Source organism: Globicephala melas, chromosome 14, assembly GCF_963455315.2.
Source record: "Globicephala melas chromosome 14, mGloMel1.2, whole genome shotgun sequence".
Lineage (NCBI taxonomy): Eukaryota > Metazoa > Chordata > Mammalia > Artiodactyla > Delphinidae > Globicephala > Globicephala melas.
In genome coordinates, this window is record NC_083327.1 from 17,214,414 (window position 1) to 17,236,943 (window position 22,530).

General features: G+C 41.1%; 1 protein-coding gene across 1 annotated transcript in view; it reads right to left on the bottom strand.

Moving 5' to 3' along the window:
• Positions 1-13,501: 13,501 nt before the first annotated feature.
• Positions 13,502-22,530, bottom strand: part of UBE3D (ubiquitin protein ligase E3D) — a 162,391-nt gene continuing 153,362 nt past the window's right edge. Inside the window, exon 10 of the mRNA XM_030859388.2 lies at positions 13,502-14,050. Within this exon, the coding sequence (XP_030715248.2) occupies positions 14,030-14,050 (21 nt within the window). The 3' untranslated portion in view covers positions 13,502-14,029. The remainder of the gene's footprint in view (positions 14,051-22,530) is intronic.

Genomic DNA, 22,530 nt, shown 5'->3' on the forward strand with positions numbered 1-22,530 from the left:
GGAAGATGGAGGAGACAATGAGCTTGGTTTTCAGACCAGTTGGATTCGAAGGGCAGACACTATATTCATGTGGAGATGTCCAGCAAGCAATTAGAAAAAAAGGGCTGAGTGCTCTACAATTTCCAGATTATCTGTCACTTCTCTACCGCTCTCTTCCTCCAAGAAAGGACCTCTCCTCTGTCATGACTGAAAGGTTACACATAGCACTGTGGATAAGAACTCATGCTCTGGATCTGACCGAGCAAGAGTCTAATACTAACTATGCCACTCTCTAGCTGTATGACCTTGGGTGAGTCATTTGATTTCTCTAAGCCTTGGTTTCTTCATCTATAAAATGGTTCTCACAAAAGTATATTCTGTATAATGTGGGGTTTTTTAATTAATTTATTTATTTTATTTTTTGGCTGCATTGGGTCTTCGTTGCTGTGCGCGGGCTTTCTCTAGTTGCAGCGAGCAGGGGCCACTCTTCGTTGCAGTGAGCGGGCCTCTCATTGCAGTGGCCTCTCTTTGTTGCAGAGCACGGGCTCTAGGCGCGTGGGCTTCAGTAATTGTGGCTCACGGGCTCAGTAGTTGTGGCTCGCGGGCTCCAGAGCGCAGGCTCAGTAGCTGCAGCACATGGGCCTAGTTGCTCCGCGGCATGTGGGATCCTCCTGGACCAGGGCTCGAACCCCCATCCCCTGCATCGGCAGGCATCTGGATTCCTAACCACTGTGCCACCAGGGAAGTCCATAATGTGGTTTTGACAAACCAATGAATTAGTACCTGGCATATTGTAAATGTCTAAAAATGTCACCTGTTATTAAACCAGATGACTTACCATTCCACAAACACACCCCAACTTTCCTACCTCTGATCATCTGCCCCTGCTGCTGTTCTCTGCTTACAATGTCCTCCTACCTAAGCCCCACCCATCCACTAACAGGTATCATTCCTCCTGTTCACCTTGCTCCCTACTCAAGATCTTGAAATCTTATTTATCCTTGACACTAAGACCTGGGGTTGGAATTTGGAATTAACGAGATTAGAAGAGTTTGCACACTCACTGTGATGATTAAACAAAGTCTTGGCTGGCTCACAAGGGGAAATGCAGACTTTATTCTATGACAGAAAATACTCTGATTCTGTGAGACTTTCCTAATACGTTTTATTTAGAAATTTTATTTATTTATTTATTTATCTTAGCTGCGTCGGATCTTAGTTGTGGCACGAGGGACCTTCGTTGAGGCGTGAGGGACCTTTCGTTGTGGTGCGTGGGCTCCTCTCTAGTTGTGGCGTGTGGGTTTTCTCTCTCTGGTGGTGTGTGGGCTCCAGAGCTCGTGGGCTCTGTAGTTGGCAGCACGCGGGCTCTCTAGTTGAGGCGCGTGAGCTCAGTGGTTGTGGTGCTTTGGCTTTGTTGCCCCGCGGCACGTGGGATCTTAGTTTCCCGATCAGGGATCAGACCCACGTTCCCTGCATTGGAAGGCGGATGCTTTACCACTGGACCACCAGGGAAGTCCCCTAATATGTTTCAATAGAAGGATCACATAGCAAGCATCTTGCCAAACACAGCCTTTATCGAGTATAAAAAGGAGAAGAATGAAACCTTGGGAAGCCCAAACAAGTTCGGTGCTGTGTAATGTTTGCTATCGTTTTATCCTTGTGAACAGCTGAGTACTTTTTCCTTGGCCCTTCTGTTTTGGTTCCTCTTTAGCAGCATTCTCCCAGATAGAAAGTGCTACCAGTCAGTTCTTTCCTGTTACCTTCCACCCACGCTTTGTTTTGGCAAGTGTAACCTGCCTGGGAGCTGAAGAACTGCTGCTCTCACAGCTCTCATGCCAAATTGGAAGAGACATTGTTTTCTGTAAAATTAAGATAAGAGTTCAGGAGGGCCGATCTGCTTCAAAAGATGATTTTAACAATTTTTTTAAGTTAACTGAAAACAGTAGCTCAATGTCATTCTTTGGGTTTCTACTTATTACAGTATCTTTCTTCTGTTTTCAAACAGTTCCTATAGCAATATAATGAAAATAACCTTTATTTTTTTTCCAGCTGCGAAGAGAGAACTATAAATTATTCCTTACCCTAGATTCCTTTCAGCACATACCAAAGCAAGTGCTTGCTCTGCCCCAATAAATCAAAGCTTCAAAAGGGCAAGGCAGCTCATCAGAGAACACAGCTTCCACTAACTAGACAATGAAATCCTGCGTCTGTCATCTTTGGAATTAATAAGAGATAAAGTGCCACTTTATACAAAGTTTCCAAACCCGGTCAGGAAAGAGTCAGGACATAGAATGGATTTGCAAACGTGGTCATTATATTCGTGTAAGAAGATATAATTCAATCAAGATTGAATTTTCATCTGCATTTCATAGCCATGGGTTGATGTCTTCAATGCATTTTCAGTAGAACCAAAGACTTAATCATTTTACTTTTGAAAAATATATTTCCAAAAGAGAAATATTTGGGGGCTGATAAGGAGAATGTTTCTAAGAGAAAGTGATATTGAAAATAAACCTTGAAGGATGTAGAAGTTTTTAACAGAGATGCACAAACATTTTGTAAGAATGGATAGACTCAAATCATAGGGTCATGCCCTATTGATCTAACTTTTCTAGGTTTCCAATATTATTGTCCCCAGTAGAGTAATTAATGAAGGCAACAACTTATTGAATGCCTTCTCTGTACCAGACACCATGCTGAACACAGGGTTAAGGAGACGAATAAACACTGGGCCTGCCCTCAAGGAGCTTTTAGCCTTCAAAAAGTTCTAACTCTTGTTTAGCTTTATTATACAAAATAAAACACAAGAATCATTATAAATTGATTCTGAAGTTCAGTTGGAAGCTCTACATGAAAGTTTTGCTTCATAGCAATTTTTTTTTTTTTTTTTTTTTTTTTTTGCGGTACTCGGGCCTCTCACTGTTGTGGCCTCTCCCGTTGCGGAGCACAGGCTCCGGACGCGCAGGCTCAGCGGCCATGGCCCACGGGCCCAGCCGCTCCGCGGCATGTGGGATCCTCCCGGACCGGGGCACGAACCCGTGTCCCCTGCATCGGCAGGCGGACTGCGCCACCAGGGAAGCCCCATACTCTTTTAATTAAAAAAAAAATTTGAATGAATAAATGCATGTAACATTATATATGGTTAGGGTGTGCAATGTGTTACTTCGATACATTTATATTCTCATATTGCCAATGTAGTGATATTTATCACCTTACACAATTATAGTACAATATTATTGTCGATATTCATTATACTGTGCATTAGAGCTCTATGGCTTATTTATTACTCATTATAAGTTTGTACTCTTAAACACCATCAGTCTTATCACCCCAGTTCTCAGCCCCTAGTGACCACCATTTTACTCTGTTTTTTACAGGTTTAACTTTTTTATATTCCACATATAAGTGATATCTTACAGTGCTTGGCTTTCTTGAAGACAGCTTTTCTAGGACAGAATGTAATTGCAAAAATCAGCTGGATTCCATAAATTTTCACCATAACCATAGCCACAAATTTAGTAATTCTACACTGCTACACTGCTTGAAAATTAAAACAGAAGAAAAAATTGGTTAATGCTTAAGTTACAACACTTCTGTAAAGGTAGAACAGTCAAAAATTTATAAATGTATTTCAGTCCCATCTTCATCCAAACAGTGGCAACATCTGGGTCCAAGAAACTTCCTGGGAGAAAATCATTTCAAAAGAAGATAGAATTCTGCACGTGGGCTTGGTTCAAAAGGGGCATTTTAGTGTGTCGTACTCAAAATTTGTCTTTAAGTCCAGCTATGGGATGGGGACTTCGAATTTTAAAAACTGATAAGCAATTTTTACTAAAAACAAACTATAGACACTGGGGGGCAGGGAAACACGGCTTTGGGATTTCTGTCACAAAGTGTAACACAACCTGGAGACACTCAACATTCTCCTACTTCTGCACCCTACACAGAAGACCATTTGGCTTATCCAAGCTTCCGAGACAACTGCACCCTTTTGCTCCAATGGGGGGCATCCAGGAATAAGAGACACCATGCTCACAGACAACCGCCCCACCATGGACACCTCAGCCGTGGAGATCACCAGCACCAAATGATGCTGGATAAAAGAAGAAGAAAATGGCAGACGCCATGGGGTAGGTGATAGCTGGTAGATGATTTATATGATCACCACCTAGATATAGAAAATTCTGCAGGGAGCTGCAGGACTTTCAATAGCAGGTGAAGATAAGAACCAGAGAACTACAGTTTATTCTTGCTCGTCTGACCCCATTTGTCCACCTCCCTATGATGAAGTTGACTACAGTAGTCTACATAAACATACGTTACTCAAATATTAGGTCCTAATTCATTTCAAGAATATGCTGAGTTATTCTCTAAGAAGAAAAGTGATCGCTTATCTGAAATTTAGTAACATATTCAACAACTTCTTTCCCATCTGTGGTATTTCTGGTTGAGTACCCATATTTTACACTGCTGTGACCCCAGAGCCTGATGCTTGAACATAAGGGAGGGAGAAAAATACACAAGAAAATTAAGAATATAAGGGAATAAGCCTTGTTCACCATGAAGACTCCACCTTGTTCTCCTGGGAACCAGTGGCACTGAACAACGAAAAAGAACTCCTGCTACTTTTGGAAATTATATAAAAGGTAAATTGAACTGGTCAGAAACTTCTGGGCTGGCTTCCTTTCCTCTCTTAAAGAGTTTTGCAAAAGCTTTTCTGCTCACAAGAGAATACTGAAAAAGAACTCATTGTAAAAGGTCTATGTGAAAGTGCTGAGAATGGGTTATCCTGCACCGCGGTAGATCAGAGCTGACTGCAGCTGGAAAAGTATGTATCCTACTGTACTTTTTTTTTTTTTTTTTTTGCGGTATGCGGGCCTCTCACTGTTGTGGCCTCTCCTGTTGCGGAGCACAGGCTCCGGACGCGCAGGCTCAGTGGCCATGGCTCACGGGCCCAGCTGCTCCGCGGCATGTGTGATCTTCCCAGACCGGGGCACGAACCCGTGTCCCCTGCATCGGCAGGTGGACTCTCAACCACTGCGCCACCAGGGAAGCCCCCTACTGTACTTTTAATGGCCTTCAAAAATATTTAAGAACTGAACAGGAAAAGCACTGATGAAGTTCTTCCATCAAGACTCTCTTTGACAGTTTTTTTTGGAATTGTAAAGCCTTTTCTTGTTTCGTAACAATAGATCTTCCTTTTCTTCTCAATCTACTGGGTGCTCTGCTACCAGATTAATTTTCCTAATGTACCACCTTTATCATGTCATTCTCCTGCTTAAAATCTCAGAAAATAAATTTCATAGGCAATGGGAAGGAGGAGTGGCAAAGAATAGCTAACAGAATAATAGCTATAGCTAAAATGTATGGTGCACGGTGTGCCAGGCACTCTTCTAAACACTATGAGTATCTTAACCCATGTAATACTCAAAAATCCCTGTGACATAGATGCTAATTTTTTTTACCCCAATTTAAAGATGAGGTTACAGATGACCAAAAGGCACATGAAAACATGCTCAACATCACTAATTATTAGAGAAATGCAAATTAAAACTACAATGAGGCATCACCTCACACCAGTCAGAATGGCCATCAACAAAAAATCTACAAGCAATAAATTTTGGAGAGGGAGTGGAGAAAAGGGACCCCTCCTACACTGTTAGGGGGAATGTAAATTGGTACGGCCACTATGGAGAACAGTATGGAGGTTCCTTAAAAACCTAAAAATAGAGCTACCATATGATCCAGCAATCCCACTCCTGGGCATATACCCAGAGAAAACCATAATTCGAAAAGATACATGCATCCCAATGTTCACTGCAGCACTATTTACAATAGCCAAGACATGGAAGCAACCTAAGTGTCCACTGACAGAGGAACGGATAAAGAAGATGTGGTACAATGAGAAGCCCGTGCACCGCAAGGAAGAGTAGCCCCTGCTCGCCGCAACTGGAGAAAGCCCTGAGAGCAGCAATGAAGACCCAACGCAGCCAAAACTAAATAAATTTATATATAAAAAAAAGAAGATGTGGTACATATATACCATGGAATATTACTCAGCCATAAAAATAGAACAGAATAATGCTATTTGCAGCAATATAGATGGACCTAGAGATTGTCATACTGAGTGAAGTAAGTCGGACAGAGAAGGACAAATATCGTGTGATATTGCTTATATGTGGAATCTAAAAAAATAGTACAAATGAACTTATTTACAAAACAGAAATAGAGTCACAGATGCAGAAAACAATCTCATGGTTACCAGGGGGGAAAGGGAAGGGAGGGATAAATTGGGAGATTGGGATTTACATATACACACTACTATACCTAAAATAGATAACTAATAAGGACCTACTGTATAGCACAGAGAACTCCACTCAATACTCCATAATGACCTATATGGGAAAAGAATCTAAAAAAGAGTGGATATATGTACATGTATAACTGATTCACTTTGCTGTACAGCAGAAAAGTAACACAACATTGTAAATCAACTATACTCTAATAAAAATGTAAAACAAAACAAAACAAAAAATAAAGATGAGGTTAGTAACTTGCTCATTACAGAGGTGACATTTCAACCCAAGCAGTCTGACTCTAGCGCCTTTCACTCTTAACCACTGCAGCTAAATCCCAGAGCTCAAAAGGCCCTCAGGGGCACAAAAGAAAAATGTGTCTCTTGTTCATGTTGTGCTCAATCTGGAGAAGTCAGAAGGAAGATTCTATGGTTTCATGATGGCATTCAGTGACTTCCACCATCTAACAAGAACTCTTTTTCTATCTTATTCACTCTTCCATCTCAACTCCTCCAAACGAGCCAAATGTTCTTAATACCCTGAAATGCTCTTCCTGAGTGTCTCCATCTTCCTGTCTTTACAAATTTAGTGATCATTTAAGGCCCACATCAAGTCCTGCCTCATCCAAACAAGGACATCTTCTCCAGCCATATTCATTGGGAGGGACCTCTTTGAACTCCTACAGTCGTTGCGGTCCACACCAGTGGTTTGCTCTCATCACTCATTTGTGACGGAATAAAGCAGAGGAACAAATAAATACAAGTATCGAAACAGGCTTTTCTAAAATTGCCTTGAACAATTATCACACGGTTGGAAAGATACATAGGAAATGTTTTATTGATCGAGTCTCTTTGTTTCCTCTAGTGATTTCTAACACATACATTTCCAATTTGCTCATGATTTCTTTAAAAAAATTTACAAATATATTTCAACTTATTTTTCTCTTAATTTCAACCATAAAACAGCATCTTCTGCTTGCTAGATGAGAAAGAACCTTGGCCACTTTTTCTTTTCTTCTTGACATTCCTTCTCAGGTTTAACTGAATTAAAATGCAGAATTTTAGTTCAATTCCTTTATTACTTTATGTACCTTATTTCAAGAATTCTTTCTTAACATTTGCACTAAACTTCGTGATCATATGAACAACTGAGAGAATTTACAGTGCCCTTTGTCGAGTTTATTATTCGGAATATTTGTGGGGATGGTATACTCTCTGAGTCCAATATGTACTATTATGGAATGATGACTAATTTTGATACTGTCACCATTCTATGAAATCAAAGTTTCAAGGGAAGAGGCCACACCAGTTTCCAATCCTTAAGCCTTTTTTAAAAAATTGGAGTATCATTGCTTTACAATGTGATGTTAGCTTCTGCTGTACAACGAAGTGAAGCAGCCATATGTACACATATATCCCCTCCCTCATGGACCTCCCTCCCTCACATCCCCCCCATCCCGCCCATCTAGGTCATCACAGAGCACCGAGCTGACCCTTAAGTCTCGATTCTGGAAGGGAGTATAGGAGTAACCAAGGCAGGCACTTCTGGTTCATTTTCCTAGTAATGGTGTTGCTTAAGGACGGATGGGGAAGGGGGTGGGAAATATAAAGGAAGATACAGGTCAGAGATCTGTTTCCTGTTTCCAAGCACTGGTTTCCTAAGACTCAATGAAGAAACAGAGATTCCATTATTGTATGGGAACTTACAAAATGCTTTGCTTCTATAATTCCTTTCCCAGCTTAAGTCTGCAGAGAGCCTGCCAATGGCCTCCTCAAGCCTGGAATGGTTCTGGGCAAAGGGTAAAAAGTCCCATTTTTCTTGAGTTTAGAAAAGGTTCAGCCAGACGTTCCAAACAGGCAATTTACTGCTGCAATCGTTTTGAATTAGGTTACCTACTTGTTCCCGATTTAGGTCTTTTGGTAGTTGTACTGAAATTTGCAACCAACATACTGATGGAGTGTGTATAAACAAATTTTGGCCATAAAGATTCTTCTCATTTTTTTGCCTCCAAAACAAATAATAAAATAGGAGGAAAAAGTTTTAATCCACGAAATGTTAAGAGATCAAATAAAAATATTAAAGAAAGGCTGTGGAAGGTCACAGATAGGTCTACTGCAAGGCAGAAAGGGGACACAAATCCTGCACCCTGCCAATTGTACCTTGTAGCCCAAGGACCCTAGAATAATTGTGGGCCCCTGAAAATGGGTTTCTTAATTTATCTATAACAGGATTGAGAATGAATTAGTTTTGTCTATTCCTCAATGAAAATGGACTCATGTGTTTAAAAGAATATTAGGATAGGTTGGATGCTTTTTAAAATGTTTTGACCAAATGTTTCTCTTGTCATTTTCTTAAAACTAGAGAATTTACCTCTTAAAAGAATTTATTTCCATGTAAGTCCCCCCAACTTTTTCTCCCAGATTAAGGAATGATGAGCTCGATTCAACAGATAAAAGCTGGAGGCATCTCAAGAGGCAAAGGAAGAGAAATCATTATATTAAGTCACACCGAATGCCGCTGAGTATAAAGATTATTTAAGAATGTGTAGAACGCTCAGATAAGCAGTTAGTGGGAACTACCCCTCTGACGTGTAAGATAAACGTTAATGCTTTTCTAACTACAGGATAAGATGTACCAGTCAGCCCCACATCCTGAATTACAATGAAACATGAGTCCCAATTAATCTTTGTTATATGCTAAGAACAAAAACAAATGTTACAGGGTCAACAACTAGGCTGGCTTTTTCTATGCAAAACCATTTAACCTTGTCAGCACTTTTTACTGCACGGGCTACTGATGGGTTTAATTACCAAAGTGGTTAAGACAAAGCCAATTACATCTGAGATATCGTCAGCTTTTCTGTAATCAATGAAATCAAACAACCTTTGCTAACACTGGTGTATCTTGTTTAGTCAAGGTACTTTCGGCAAAATGATGTAAGTTTGTGGTTTCTACTCAAACTGCTGGCATTTAATAATGTGTCTCCACAGTCACTTTTCATGGAGTTGAAATATTTTGTACACTTTAGGCTCAAGTTGGACTTCCCTTCACTCTCCCTTTACCCAGTTTTTTCTTATTGTATTTATTATTTTTAGAAATTATACTATTGTATAACATAGCATTTTACAATAACATATAGTACTTTTTTGGTCAGCTCCCCCATGAAAATGTAAGCTCTGTGAGGGTAGGGACTTTGTTTTATTGATTCTATCTGTTGTACCCATAACTGTGTCTGGCACGTAGAAGGCATTCGATAAATACATGTTAAATGAACAAACCTCAGAGATTGGTTTGCCGGAATGGGTGGCCAGTAGAAATGTTCGACAGGATCTATGTACCGTAATTACACTAGGTGATAATAGGTTCACAAAACCACTTATTTAAGCGATATGTGATTTAACAGATAATCACTTTGTCAACTTAAAGAAAAAGCACACAACATAAGGGTTGTGAGTTTAAGTTTTACTCAGGGTCTTATTGAGGACTATAGCCCAGGAGACAGCCAATCAATTAGCTCTGAGAAAACTGCTCCAAGGAAGTAGGGGAGTGGCCCATTTATATGACTTTGGGTGAGGTCATACATGCAGTCTAGCACACACCTTGGTAAAAGATTACTGCTAATCGCAAAGAATAGATATCTCAAGTTCATGATTTCAGTGCCTTCCTATGTATGGAAAGATGCAACACTCTGGGTTCATAACATTCTTCCTGAGATATGCATCTAACTATCTAAGGAGGCTGCTTGTTTAAGCAGAGTGCCTCCTCTGGTTTTCCATCCCGAATTCCTCTCAGGGTGCACTGCTGGTCGGTCACTGCAGTGTGTTACCACGTAACCCTAGTAGGATGAGGGGTGAGCAATGCTCGTTGATCTTATTTGTTCACAACTTACTTAAGTGATTTAAGTTTTTAGATATAAAAAAATGGACTGGAAATTGATATTTTACTATGCTTCTGGCCCTTGGTAAGCTCTTACTGTTCAAAATTCTCAGTACCATTATCTAGGAATGCTATGGAATAGATTCTGGAATTGTATTCACAAGACACAGGAGGCTAGCGTGGAACGATTTTCAAGGGACAACATTAAGGTTGTACAGCCTGTTTCAATTCTCTCTAGCCCTCCTAACGTGGTTTACTAAATTCACACACACACACACACACACACACACACACAGAAGCAATTTTCTCTGTACAAAGAGGAAGTCAGATAGAAAGCCTCCCATTTCCCTTCTTTTCCCACCCGCTGTGGTCCCAAAGAAATAAACTCTCCCAGGTTTAGACATGTTATTCTCAGACCTACCCAGTGACTTGATGTTTACATTCAGCTCCCTCTGGGCACTAGCTGACCTGTGCTGGCCTTCCCCTCCTAGCCCTGGGAGAACCAGTGGAGACCAACTGAGCCTGAGAACTTCACCATGACAAGATTTCAGGTGGCATGACAGATGCAGCTTCACCCATGGTAACTAAAGTGTGTGGACAGAAATCTGCCGTGCGTGCGTGTGTGTGTGTGTGTGTGTGTGTGTGTGTGTGTCCCCTCCTTTGGTTCCCACCCCTCCTTCAGAGTCCCTCACAGCCACTCCACCTTGCGCTGCCCGCCTCTGCCAACAGAAAGGAGGGGGGTGGGCTTAGCTCTCATTGGCTTGGTTCCCATTCAGACCCCAGACAGAGGTGAAGGGGTGTCACTATATTTGACTTAACCTGATTTTACTTAGACAAGATTAGTAAATCAGAATACCTTTCTAGTTGGGTTTTGTTGAGTGATAGAGTTATCTTTTGAATCACGAGCACCTTTACCATCTAAACTAAACAAACATTAGTATGGTATGGGTTTCTTTTCCAGAGGGAGAAAAACTATCTCAGAAGGAAATTCTATTTTAGGCACAGGTTGAACTCTGCTTCATCTAATTTATTCCAATCTCCAACAATTGGATCAAAACAAACTGACCTCTTGAGAAATAGTCACACAATGGTATTCATCAGCAGTGTCCATTTGCGAAAACAAGATTCTACTAAAGCCAGGCCACGTGCCAGAAAAAGACTCAGATTTTGTGAATGACTGTGTCGTTGGTGATACCCCACTACAGGCAACCACCACATGCTGTTCTCGGGACACGTCCTCAATAGCAGTGCTTCTCAACTGGGGTCCGTTTCAGCCACCGGGGCAATGTCTGCAGACATTTTTGGTGGTCACAACTGGAGGAGGGAGCAACTGGCATCTGGTGGATAGAGACCAGGGATGCTGCTAAACATTGTCCAACGTACTGATGGGTACCAGAATATGTCACCCCAAAATACGCCACTCTGGCATAAGGATTATTTTGAGCTAAAGACAACTGAGAACGAGCAGAGGCAAGAAAAGCTTTTTAACCTCCCCTTAACTGCCTAAACATGAAGTCTAGATTTCTCCATTTGTAAAGGAAATTTACATGTATAAAGGAAATTCCCATTTATAAAGATGTCTCTGTATCAGGAAAACATCTACACCTGGAGACAACTCTTATAATCGGAGAAACTATTACCAACAACACAAGACAACCCTTATTTACAATGTATTTCCTCCCCTCACCTTCCTAGCACTTGCCTCCCCCTGCCCAGAAGCCGCAAACTCCCTTTTCTTTGTTTATTCTAAGATGGTATATAAATTTCCATCATCTGGCCACTTCCTAAAGTCTCAGGTCTTTGTGAAACTTCTGTGCAGATGTATGTAATGAAGCTGGTTTTATTTTTCTGTCGTTAATCTGTCTTTTGTCAGCTTGATTTGCAAGCCCCAGCCACTGAACCTAGGAGGGTTTAGGAAGAAAGGTTTTTCCTCCCCACAGCACAGGACAGTCTCCAAAACAAAGCCTTCTGGGGCCCCAAATGTAAATAGTGCCGAGGTTGAAAACCCTGCTCTGTACTGACAGACAGAAATCAAAAGCGCCAAAAGTCAGCAAGGTGTTTGGGAGTTTAGTAGCTTCAGTGATGTCAAACCAGCTCTCCCTTATGGCTGTGAGTCTTGGACATAATACTCAGAACTTTAACGTTTCAAACTGTGCTTAATAAAATGACCCTGCAGGATCAGCCGGAGGGGTTTTCTTCCTATGTCCGTTCACCAGCCACAGAATTAGGAGCATTAACCACTGCTCTGCTGGTAGGACCTGTGTTTTGGTTAAAACTACACGGAAGAAGAACTCATGAAAGGTTCACTAAATCACAACGCCAGTGACCCCTATGTTAAGGGTGTTAGGAAATCAGGGGACAGATTTACTCTTTATGAGTAAAGAGGCATTAGGTGGTCTGTAGGGTTGGATTAATGCCAATACAAAACAAAGGAGGACCCTCCTGGGTACAACTCCTTTCCATGTCCCCGATTTCTTGTTTGTAGGAAATAGGCTTCATTCAGCCTCCTAGACCTTCCCTGAGTTCCAAAGGGCAGCTTCAAACAGTTGCTAATCCGAGAAGGGAAGGAATGCAGAAACTAAGGATGAGTCAAGAAACAATAGTGCAGTGATTAAATCAGGGTCCTGGTTCCTCCTCAAGGGATACACATAACAATATCTTCTGCAGGAACTAAGACCCCCCCATCCAAGTGGAGGATGGTAACTTCAGGTTGAGCGCAAGATTCTTGGAGCACCGCCCTGTTACCTCACCAACAGCCAATCGGAAGAAAGTCTGCACACTCTAGAAGAAAATGAAGACTCAGACCCCCTCCCCAAATGATTCTCCCTTTAAAAACTTCCGTGGTTGAGCAGAATCTTTGGAGTTCGTTTTTGGCCACAAGTCCGCCATCTCCCCAGGTTGCTGGCCTCCTGAATAAAACAGCTTTTCCGTTCCAACCAACACTCGTCTCTGGAGTATTGGCTTTCAAGCGGCGAGCAGCTGAACCTGAGTTTGGTAACAAACAGGCTTGATGAGAAGCAGATATAGCTGCAAATCCAGAGACTGTCCTCCCTTGAGGAGTGGGCAGGGAGGATCTGCTTGGCTCCAGTCCCAGAGTTGCTCCTACTGTATGATTACCAACAAGTCTGAAACCTTCTCTGTAAAATGAGGGGCGAGGCCTATGCCCTGAAGGACCCCCTCCAGCTCTGTCATTCTCATTCAGTGGTTTCCTCACCACCTGCTCTGGCACACAAGGGCTCAGACAACTCTGTAACAGGATGTCAGTGAGGTATATGTATTGTTCTGAAGCAGTATTTGGTAAAGGAAATAAAGAACAAAAGGAACACACACAGGTTTGCATAAACGGGAAACCCTTTAATTTGATAATCATGCATTCAACAAACATTTATTTACTGAGCATCTCCTCTGAATAAGGTATACAAAATTCCATATTTTCTTCTAAAACAATGTTTTTATACGAGCCTGCAAAGTTCTCTGAAAGTGTATGTCCTAAGATTTGCAGCAGCTAGCATTCAATTCCACCAGTGAAGCCCCTTGCCGCATTCCGCACAGGACAGATGGGTCTCCACCAGCTCTCTCTCTCCAGGTGGTGCTGACACAGCACATATTTGAATACTCCTCTCGGTGGGAAATAGAGACGTAAATTCTATACTTATCTCTCAACCTGCTACTATGACTTTCTTCACAGCCTTGGTTTTTCAAAGGTTTCAAGTTAACTCTTCTCTTAGAGAATATATGCAGGCAGGTAAACTCAGAACTGTGATGCCCTGTTCTCATTCTGTAGCTGGGTTCTTGTCTCTGTAATTGTTGCCCACTGGGCCGACGGCTGGCTGCCGGTGCGCCCCGTGCTGTGGAGAGGAATGTGTCAGCTCCCGCAGTTACATCTTCAAAAAGGCCACCTGGAAAAGGAAGAAAAACCCACAGTGCTTTCCTTATAGAATGTGATGAAATGGCTGAGTACACATCAAACCTGAATCAGGTAAGTCTGCTCGGTAAGGATGCTCACAGGTCTACAAAGAAAAACGACTCTTAGTCGGGCCAGACGTTGCCATTTCACGGCAGGAGCAGATTTAGTCCTTTTTTAATGAACCATACAGTAGTTAAAATAATTCACATGCATTTTAAAGGGAAAAAAGGAGTTTAAATTGACACTCAAGTTGTATTGCCGTGAAGTAACCCAGTTCTCTTTCCCATTGGTTCAAACGGCTGCTTTGAGTCTTCCATGAGCATTATTCCAAATCCCGAAGACTCCTGGGCAATTCCAGTTTCTCATTACGATTGGTAATTATATCAGTCTCTCTTCGGGTCATGCCAATGCTTTTAATTGCATCATATTTATTGGGCTTGCCAGCAGCAATTTATCTTAAAACTCGGTTGTTTTAAAACATTTTAATTCATACAGGCTTAGGTACAAAATATTTTCAGACTATATTTAATAAGGTCCAGATCCAATGCATCGAATTTCTCAAGAGTTTTAGCTAAAGGAGAAACAAACATAATAAAGTCAATCATAAACACTTAGAAAATTCTAGCTCAGAGTTCAGGGGTGATAATAAATTGGGAAGTTGCCAGCACCAGGAAGAGAGTGGAATGTAGGTTAGAGATAAAGATGGAGAAACACGGGGCAGTTAGAAAGCTCGTCCCAGGCCTTTTCTGGGGGGAAAGAGTGAGCAGCAGAAGCAAAACATTCTACTCTTGGACATTTGGTACTTAAGTCCCCAAACGCAGTTGAAGGAGGTATGTATTTAATGATCCCTGTTAAGGGGATAGGAAAAGTGAAGAGTCGTGCAGGGCAAAAGCCATCTGCTTTATGTTGAGTAATTCAGAAGGATGTTACTCTTCATACAGTGCTGGTGAGAAAGGCCCCTGCTGAGTTTCCATATCAACTTCCCGCTGAGTTTTTACATCAAGTTCTGCAATGAGAACAAAGTTGAAGGAGCAGGCACAGAAGAGAGGTTAAGATTCCTAAACAAAATATAAACATGGAATGCGGAGGGGACAAGATAGGAGAGTAGAAGGATGTGAGCTCACTCCTTCTTATGGACAACGGATGCAAACCTCAAGGGCTTATTGTGAAGAGTAAATGAGAGAATGCTTATGAAAATACTTGTGTTTCCCTCCCTGGCCTCTCAGATGACAGACATTAGGAGCCCATGAATATTCTGATGAGAAGGGGCTGTTGAAGACAGACCAGCTGGGCCCTTTAGGGAATGATCACAGAATTCCAGGGAAGGGGACTTCGGGGGTCACTGAGTCTGACTTCTTGCTCACGGTGGTTAGCATCCCCGTGGGGACATTCTGCTTCTTCAAGAACAGTTTACAGGGAGATTCCCAAGATGCCAATACCACTGCTGATACTCAGAGACACAAAGACGATGAATAAAACCCAGTTATCTCTTTTTGAATTCTGAAAACTGCTGTGTCATGGAGTATTCCAACCAGGAACTACTTAGAATAACTGATGATGATAAATGTCATCCTAAAAATGGTTAAGAACTTTGGCTCTGGAACCATACAGACCGGTGGTTCTCTCCTTGGGACAATTTCGCCCACCAGGGGTCATTTGGTAGTGTCTGGAGATTTTTTTTTTTGTGTCACAGCATGTGGGATCTTAGTTCCCAGACCAGGGATCAAACCCAAGCCCCCTGAAGTGGAAGCCCGGAGTCCCAACCACTGGACCACCAGGGGAGTCCCTGGAGATATTTTTGGTTGGCACAACTTGGGGGATGCTAATGGCATCTAGTGGGTAGAGAGGTAGGGATGCTGCTAAACGACCAGTTATGTGCAGGACAGCTCCCCATAAGAAAGAACTCTCAGTCTCAAAACATCAACACTGCCAGTGCTTGAAAATGCTGAAATTTAGAATTCGATCTCTCTGTGACCTTCGACAAGCTTGTTAACCTCTCTCAGCCTTTCCTTGTCTGCAAAATGGGAATTATAACAGGACCTACCTGAAACCTGTAAAACACTTTCCTATTTTAACTCTTTTCATCCTCAGCACAGTCTGGTGATTTAGGTAACGCAGGCATTCGAAACTTTGTTTTACAAATGAAGAAACAGAAGCTCAGAAAAACTAAGTGGCTCGCTCAGGATGCAAAGCTAGTAAGTGGCAATGGTGGTTTTAGGAAGAAATTTTGATTTCTAATCCATGCTTTTTCCCCTGGTAAGTTTACAGATAGATGATCAAGATAAAACTGCACAGGTTGGGGGACTTTTAATCCTCATTATTGTCTCAAATATGAAAGATTTATTTTCTTTGGTATGCCTGTGAATATGGACACAGGATGGAGAAAACTACATGAGGCTGAGCTCATTAAAACAAATAATGCAAAATGGAGTCCCCAGCAAAAAAGAAAAGAAATTTAAGTTGACCTAATACGTCTTTTCTTTTTTCCATCGTTCTTTTTTATAGTGCCGCCTGCCAAGGACACTATGTGTTTTGCAGGACTTAATAACAAGAAACTGCAATCATGCTTGGGAACAGGTATTGTACGATGCATTTTAGCTTCTTTTTATTTAAAACACTGTGAGTTAACATATTTCAGATGTTGATTTTGTGTTCCCTAGCTTTTGTCCATGACAGGAAAAATTGCTTTCCCTAACTGTCATTTATTTTAAGACAGGATAATTTTATTTTGTTCTACTACACTGAGAAGAATCTCTGTATTTCATCTTTTTAGTTTTATTCCCCAAAGTAAGAAGTTTTAAAGCTTTGCAGAGTCTATGAGTACAGCTACAGCTTCAGGCTCCGTTGTTACATTCCTGGAATAGATAGTTACAGAAGTATAAATAATTATTAGAAACCAGGGAAGACAGGACTCTGGAGTTGGCTGTAACATTTGACTCTCTCTGTTCTCTCCTCCTGGATTTGGACACTTGGGAAAGGAAAAGGGGAGAGAGAATGAAAATGTCTAAAAATAATGCCTCTGCTTTGAGTCACCATCTAAAAACAATCTTCTTAAACTACCATAAACAGGGCCAGGCTGCTGTAACGGCTGACCAAATGTTCAGTTTATAATGCTTCTGTACAATTGCGCAAATATGTTAAACACTTTTGAATGTTCTCGTTATCTTAGTTAACAAAATTATACTATGAAATTCTATTTCTCAACATAGAGCTGGAATTTCAATCAATAAAAAGACATGCTGTCAAGGCAGACTGCACAAGATAAAATTAACATTAAAAAAAAATCCTACATAAATGCTTTGAGGTACACTAAACAAGACAGATAAAACTGTACAATACTGGAAACTGTGAGTTTCATAATAATTGTGAGCTTTAGAAAAGTCTCTTTAGAATAAGTAGCATAGCCATACACAAATGTTCCTTTTAAAGGGTACTGTAGACTTAAAAAAATAAATATTTAAAACTATTCCTTAAATATATATTTTTGTCTAGATACGGCTCCTGTTCAAAGTTATGTCTGGAATAAATGTTATGGCATGGCAAAAAAGTTTATACTTTATATTACAAAATCCAGTTTCTAGGCTCAAACTTCATTTACAAAATAAAATATACAATGTAAATATAAAAATAATAAAAGAAAATGACCTTTTCAAGCATATTATTTGTTTCGAGTCTTAAATCACAATGGGGTACAAACCATTTACTAACTCACTAATTCAGCATCAATCAGGCCTGTGCTGATGACACCTGGACTCCACTCTTTGTGTTGAATAAATAGTATAAGATTGTCCTCTCTCTGGGCTGGCAGGCTGTCTTCATTCACTCGATTCATTCGATGATTAAGTACCATCTATGTGCCTGTGACTGTCCAGTCACAGACCACAGTGAGAAGGCATTCCCTCGTGGCACTAACATGCGAGTTGGGGAGAGTCAAGTCATGAGATGATTCTAATAGGTTGGAATAAGTCTAAGACGGACGCCTAATGCCTGCTGGCAGAAAAAGGATCATTCTTGGGTTATGAAAGGAAGTGCGATTTCTGAAGCAGTAGCCCGAACAAGGCAGTTATTACTCTAATTATGAATAGTGTGTTGGCAAGGAGAGACAATAAAACCTGGCATGGCACTGAGTGGGATATACTTTGTTCCCACTAAAAGATGCTGGCTTTGCTAAAGGAACTACTAGCAAACAGGAATGAAGGAACAAAGGACCAAAGATGGGAGAAGCAATACAATGAGGAAGAAGATCTTATCCCACTAAAATGACAACGCCTGTGTGGACACTGTCCACACACTTATATGTGGACAGAAATACTAGACCAAGGAAACACCAGCGCGGCCTTCCAACTCAAATTCTGTAAAAGCCTTTAGAAAGTGGGAAAAAAGCAAATAGGATCAGTGTCTTTAAAGGGATTTAAACCCTTACCTTGTATTTTATTTAGGCCATGGATGCACTAGGATAATTTACAGGTCAATCAAAAGCTTGTGATTTTCATCTAGCGGGAACCAGTGAAGCAAAGCACAGCTATGCTTTCTAGCGGAGGGCAGCGTGTGAAGTACCAGAAGACATAGATGTGAGTGGGGTAAAGACGACCGATGCCTCTTCCTCTCCAGATGGGGCTGGACACATGGACAAAAGCAGCAATTCCTGGGTCCTGAGCCTATTCTTCAACAAAGCAAGAAAGTTCTGGATGTAAGCTTCTCAGCACCCCTTTCAGAGTAATGGGGTTGTGGAAGCATTGCTGGTGTTGGATGGTGCTATTACAACAGCACTGTGGTGAACAAGCCCTTCTGATGCAGTTGCCTGAAGCTCCTGGTTATATAAGGCAAACCCACCAACCTCGCTAATGATAGCAAGCCCATGGGGCAAACATTATATGGCAACAGTCTTTAGGTGTTACATAAAAATATATTTTCTCAAGCACAAAACATATTTGTTAAAGGAAATTCTATGATGCCAATATGGGTGGGTGTTAAAAGGTATAACGTTAAACAGTACCACCACAATAAATACACTGTCACTCATAAATCAGAAAGTCCTTTTAGTTTCTCATTCCTATGGGAACGTACACGAGGGAACGTGGCAGAAAGGCAGTGGTACCACTGCAGCTCTGGACAGGAGTGGTGGTATGAAAATCACCCCTGCACTGCCCTACCGGCAACATGCCTCTGATCAAACAAGTTTATTCAGAAACGGAGTCACTAGAGTCCAGAAATGGAGTGTTTTCCTACAGTATCAATTCATTGACATTTTTAGTAGCAAAACCATTTCAACAAATAATATTTCAAGGAAGTCATGCTCATCCTGATCTATCATAATGTTGAGAAGCATAGGTGTTGAAGAAGACAATGTACTTGGGACAGCAGGACAGTTAGAAATTCCAGGAGGGGACACGAACCCACGTGGGGGACAAAAGAGCTTTCCATAGCAGAGAGCTGGTTTCTGGCATCTAAATAGGTTTATCTCAGTGATATTTTAAAATTCCTGTTTTAGCTGTATATATTAATTTTTCTAACAGAGACGCAACCAAAGGAGAGACTAGCCTCATCCATGTAAAACACTTTCCAACCCGCTGTCAAGGAGGGAGGAGGGACTAGCTTGGGAGGCTGTGGCTGTGGATCCCACTGCTGAACAGTGGAAAAGCTCTGTGGAAACATCACGCAGGCAGTGATGAGATGCTGTAACGAGTGTTCCTGGGGCCGGGACTATTCAGGCACGTAAGTGCAGAATTCTGTCAAGTAAGGAGAACGGCACAAAGTGAGCTCCCACACTTTTTCGGGAAAGGGCTAAGGAAGGTCGTAGCTGCCTCTGTAAACCCTCCTGGACAATTTTATCTCATACCTGAAGAGCCTTATTTGTGTTGGTTGGTATTCAACAAGTTCTTAACTGTAATGATTAAAACTTAGAGAAATCAAGACTTGTATTGCTCATTGTAATTTTTCGTTTTCATAACTGATCTATAAATATATTAGGTACAGACGAAATGAGAAACGCACAGAAAGAGGAAAATAAAATTTTTGCAACTTCATTATTCAGAGTAACTACTATTAAGCGTTTTGGATGTATCTTTTTAGATTTACTTTCTATGTATAACTGGACATTTCTGCATATGCTGTTTTGTAATATGTAGCTTCTTTTTAACTTAATGATATATTGTGGTAATCTTCCCATGACAGTGAATATTCTTCTATGATATTTTTAATGACTGTATTATATTCTGCTATATATCTGGGTCACTTAAAAAAAATAAAAAAGGATAAATGCATAACTTATTCCACCAGAAAGCAAACTTGACGGGTTTTTTGGGGGCGTTGCGGGGGGGTGTGGATAAGTGAGGGGATGTTACTAACTGTTGGGCCCAGAGGACTTTGGCATAATCTGGCCTGGGTCCTCAAGGTGTCATCTCTGGACCAGACTTTTTTTTTTTTTTTTTTTAATACAGGCAAATCTAATGTTTATTTTAGTCAATTCAGGCAGTCAATAATATGTATTCAACAGTCCTTAATACTAGGAATTCTGAGAAACTATAAAAAGCAATACATTTAACCAAATAACCAGAGTCATTTGTTTCTTTCAAGAAACTTAAATTTTTAACCTAATGATGAAGATATTATAGAGACAACTAGGTACACATGCAAACAATGGAACTATTACCCAGTGTTTACTAATAATACTGTCCCTGAGGTCTTTGTCAAAGGCTGTTAAGAATGAAGATTCGCTCTTTTTTCACTTCCATTCATTCATTTAAACAGCATTTATTATTACCTGACATAAATTGTCTTGTAAATGGGCAAATATGCCATGCATTACAATTCCTTTGTTCGTTCAAACATATGTTGAGACCCAGACACTAGGGCAAATAAAAAATAAAGTAAGCTCTATTCCACTGGACGAGACTTAATGGCATCCCCTGGGAACTCAAATCCTCATACAAATCCTCCTACATTCTAGACCTGCTCAACCAGAAACTCCAGGGGCGGGGCCCAGCAACGGGTCTCCTGTAGGTCCTCCAGGTGATTCTGATAAGCGCTAGAGTTGGAGAGCATTTTGCCCAGCTGAGCGAACTTAGAGAAGGTAACTGATGTATTTACAGTGGCACAGCTAATTAGAGGAACGACTCAAACACAGTTCTTCTAACTCCTAATCCAGTGCCTTCATTTCTGGCCACTGCAAAATGAAGACGCTGGTCTAGGGTATCCAAGAGTCCTTTAAAAAAAACATTTTTTTTTCTAGAAGACAACAAGATTGTCAAAACAAGGGAGAAAGAAACAAATTACGTCTAGACCAGTATCTTGATATTGATATAGATCGGGCCCAACATCTACAAAAGGAGGACTGAGCTATCTAGAGACTGAAGGGGCCAAATCTCTCAAACTGACCCACTGTGTAAAGCTAGTCTAGTAAGAGTTGAGAGAATGGTTTTTTTGGGGGGTGGGGTGGGGTGGGAGGGAAGAGCTTCTGATATGCCCTGATATAGTTTTCTTTTCTAAATCTACTTAACATGGGCATGTTTAGCAAACTTATTTGGTTCAGGTAAAGAAAATTGTCACAAATTTGACTTCAGAATAAGCTGGTAAAGAAGAAATCTCCCACGCATTGCTTGGAGTATGCCTATAAAACAGGATAGACATTCTAGAAAACAGTTTGGCAGTCTTTAAAAACTAAACATGTACATAATTACTGTATGACCCAGCAACTGCAGTCTTGGACCTTTATCCCAGAGAAATGAAAACTTTATGTTCACACAAACAGCTGTACATGAATGTTCATGGCAGAATCATTTTAAGAGCCAAAACCTGGAATCAGCCCAGATGGATGCTTAAGGGTGGTACATCCACACCGTGGATACCTACTCCACACTAACAAGCAGCGAATTGTTGATACATGCAACAACTTGGAAGATTCACCAGGGAGTTACGCTAGGCTCAAAAGGTTATGTACTGTAAAGTTCCATTTATACAACATTTTTGAAATGACAAAATTTCACAAACAGAGGACAAGGTAGTGGTTACCAGGGGTTGGGGATGGTGAGAGGAGGGAGGGTGTGATTATAAAAGGACAACAGGAGGGATCCTGGTGCCAACGGAACTGTTCAGTGTCTTGACTGTGGTGGATGCACAAACAGACCCAGGTATACAATTACACAGAACGTCATACACTTGCACACACATACGCAAAGGAGTACACATACAACCAGGGAAATCTGAGTAAGATGGGAGGACTGCACCATGTCAATACCCCAGTACCATAGTTCTGTAAAATGTTACCACTGGGGGAAACTGGGCAACGTGTGCAAGTGATCTTTCAAACTCTTTCTTACAGCTACGAGTGACTCTATCATTCTTTCACTAAAAATTTCGACTAAAATAATGCCACAATACTTTGCCAATGACCTTGTGTAGCTTACTCCAATCCAGTTACCTAGAGTGTCGCTCTGAGATGCGTTATTCAAAGTCTTGTTCACACTGATGTTA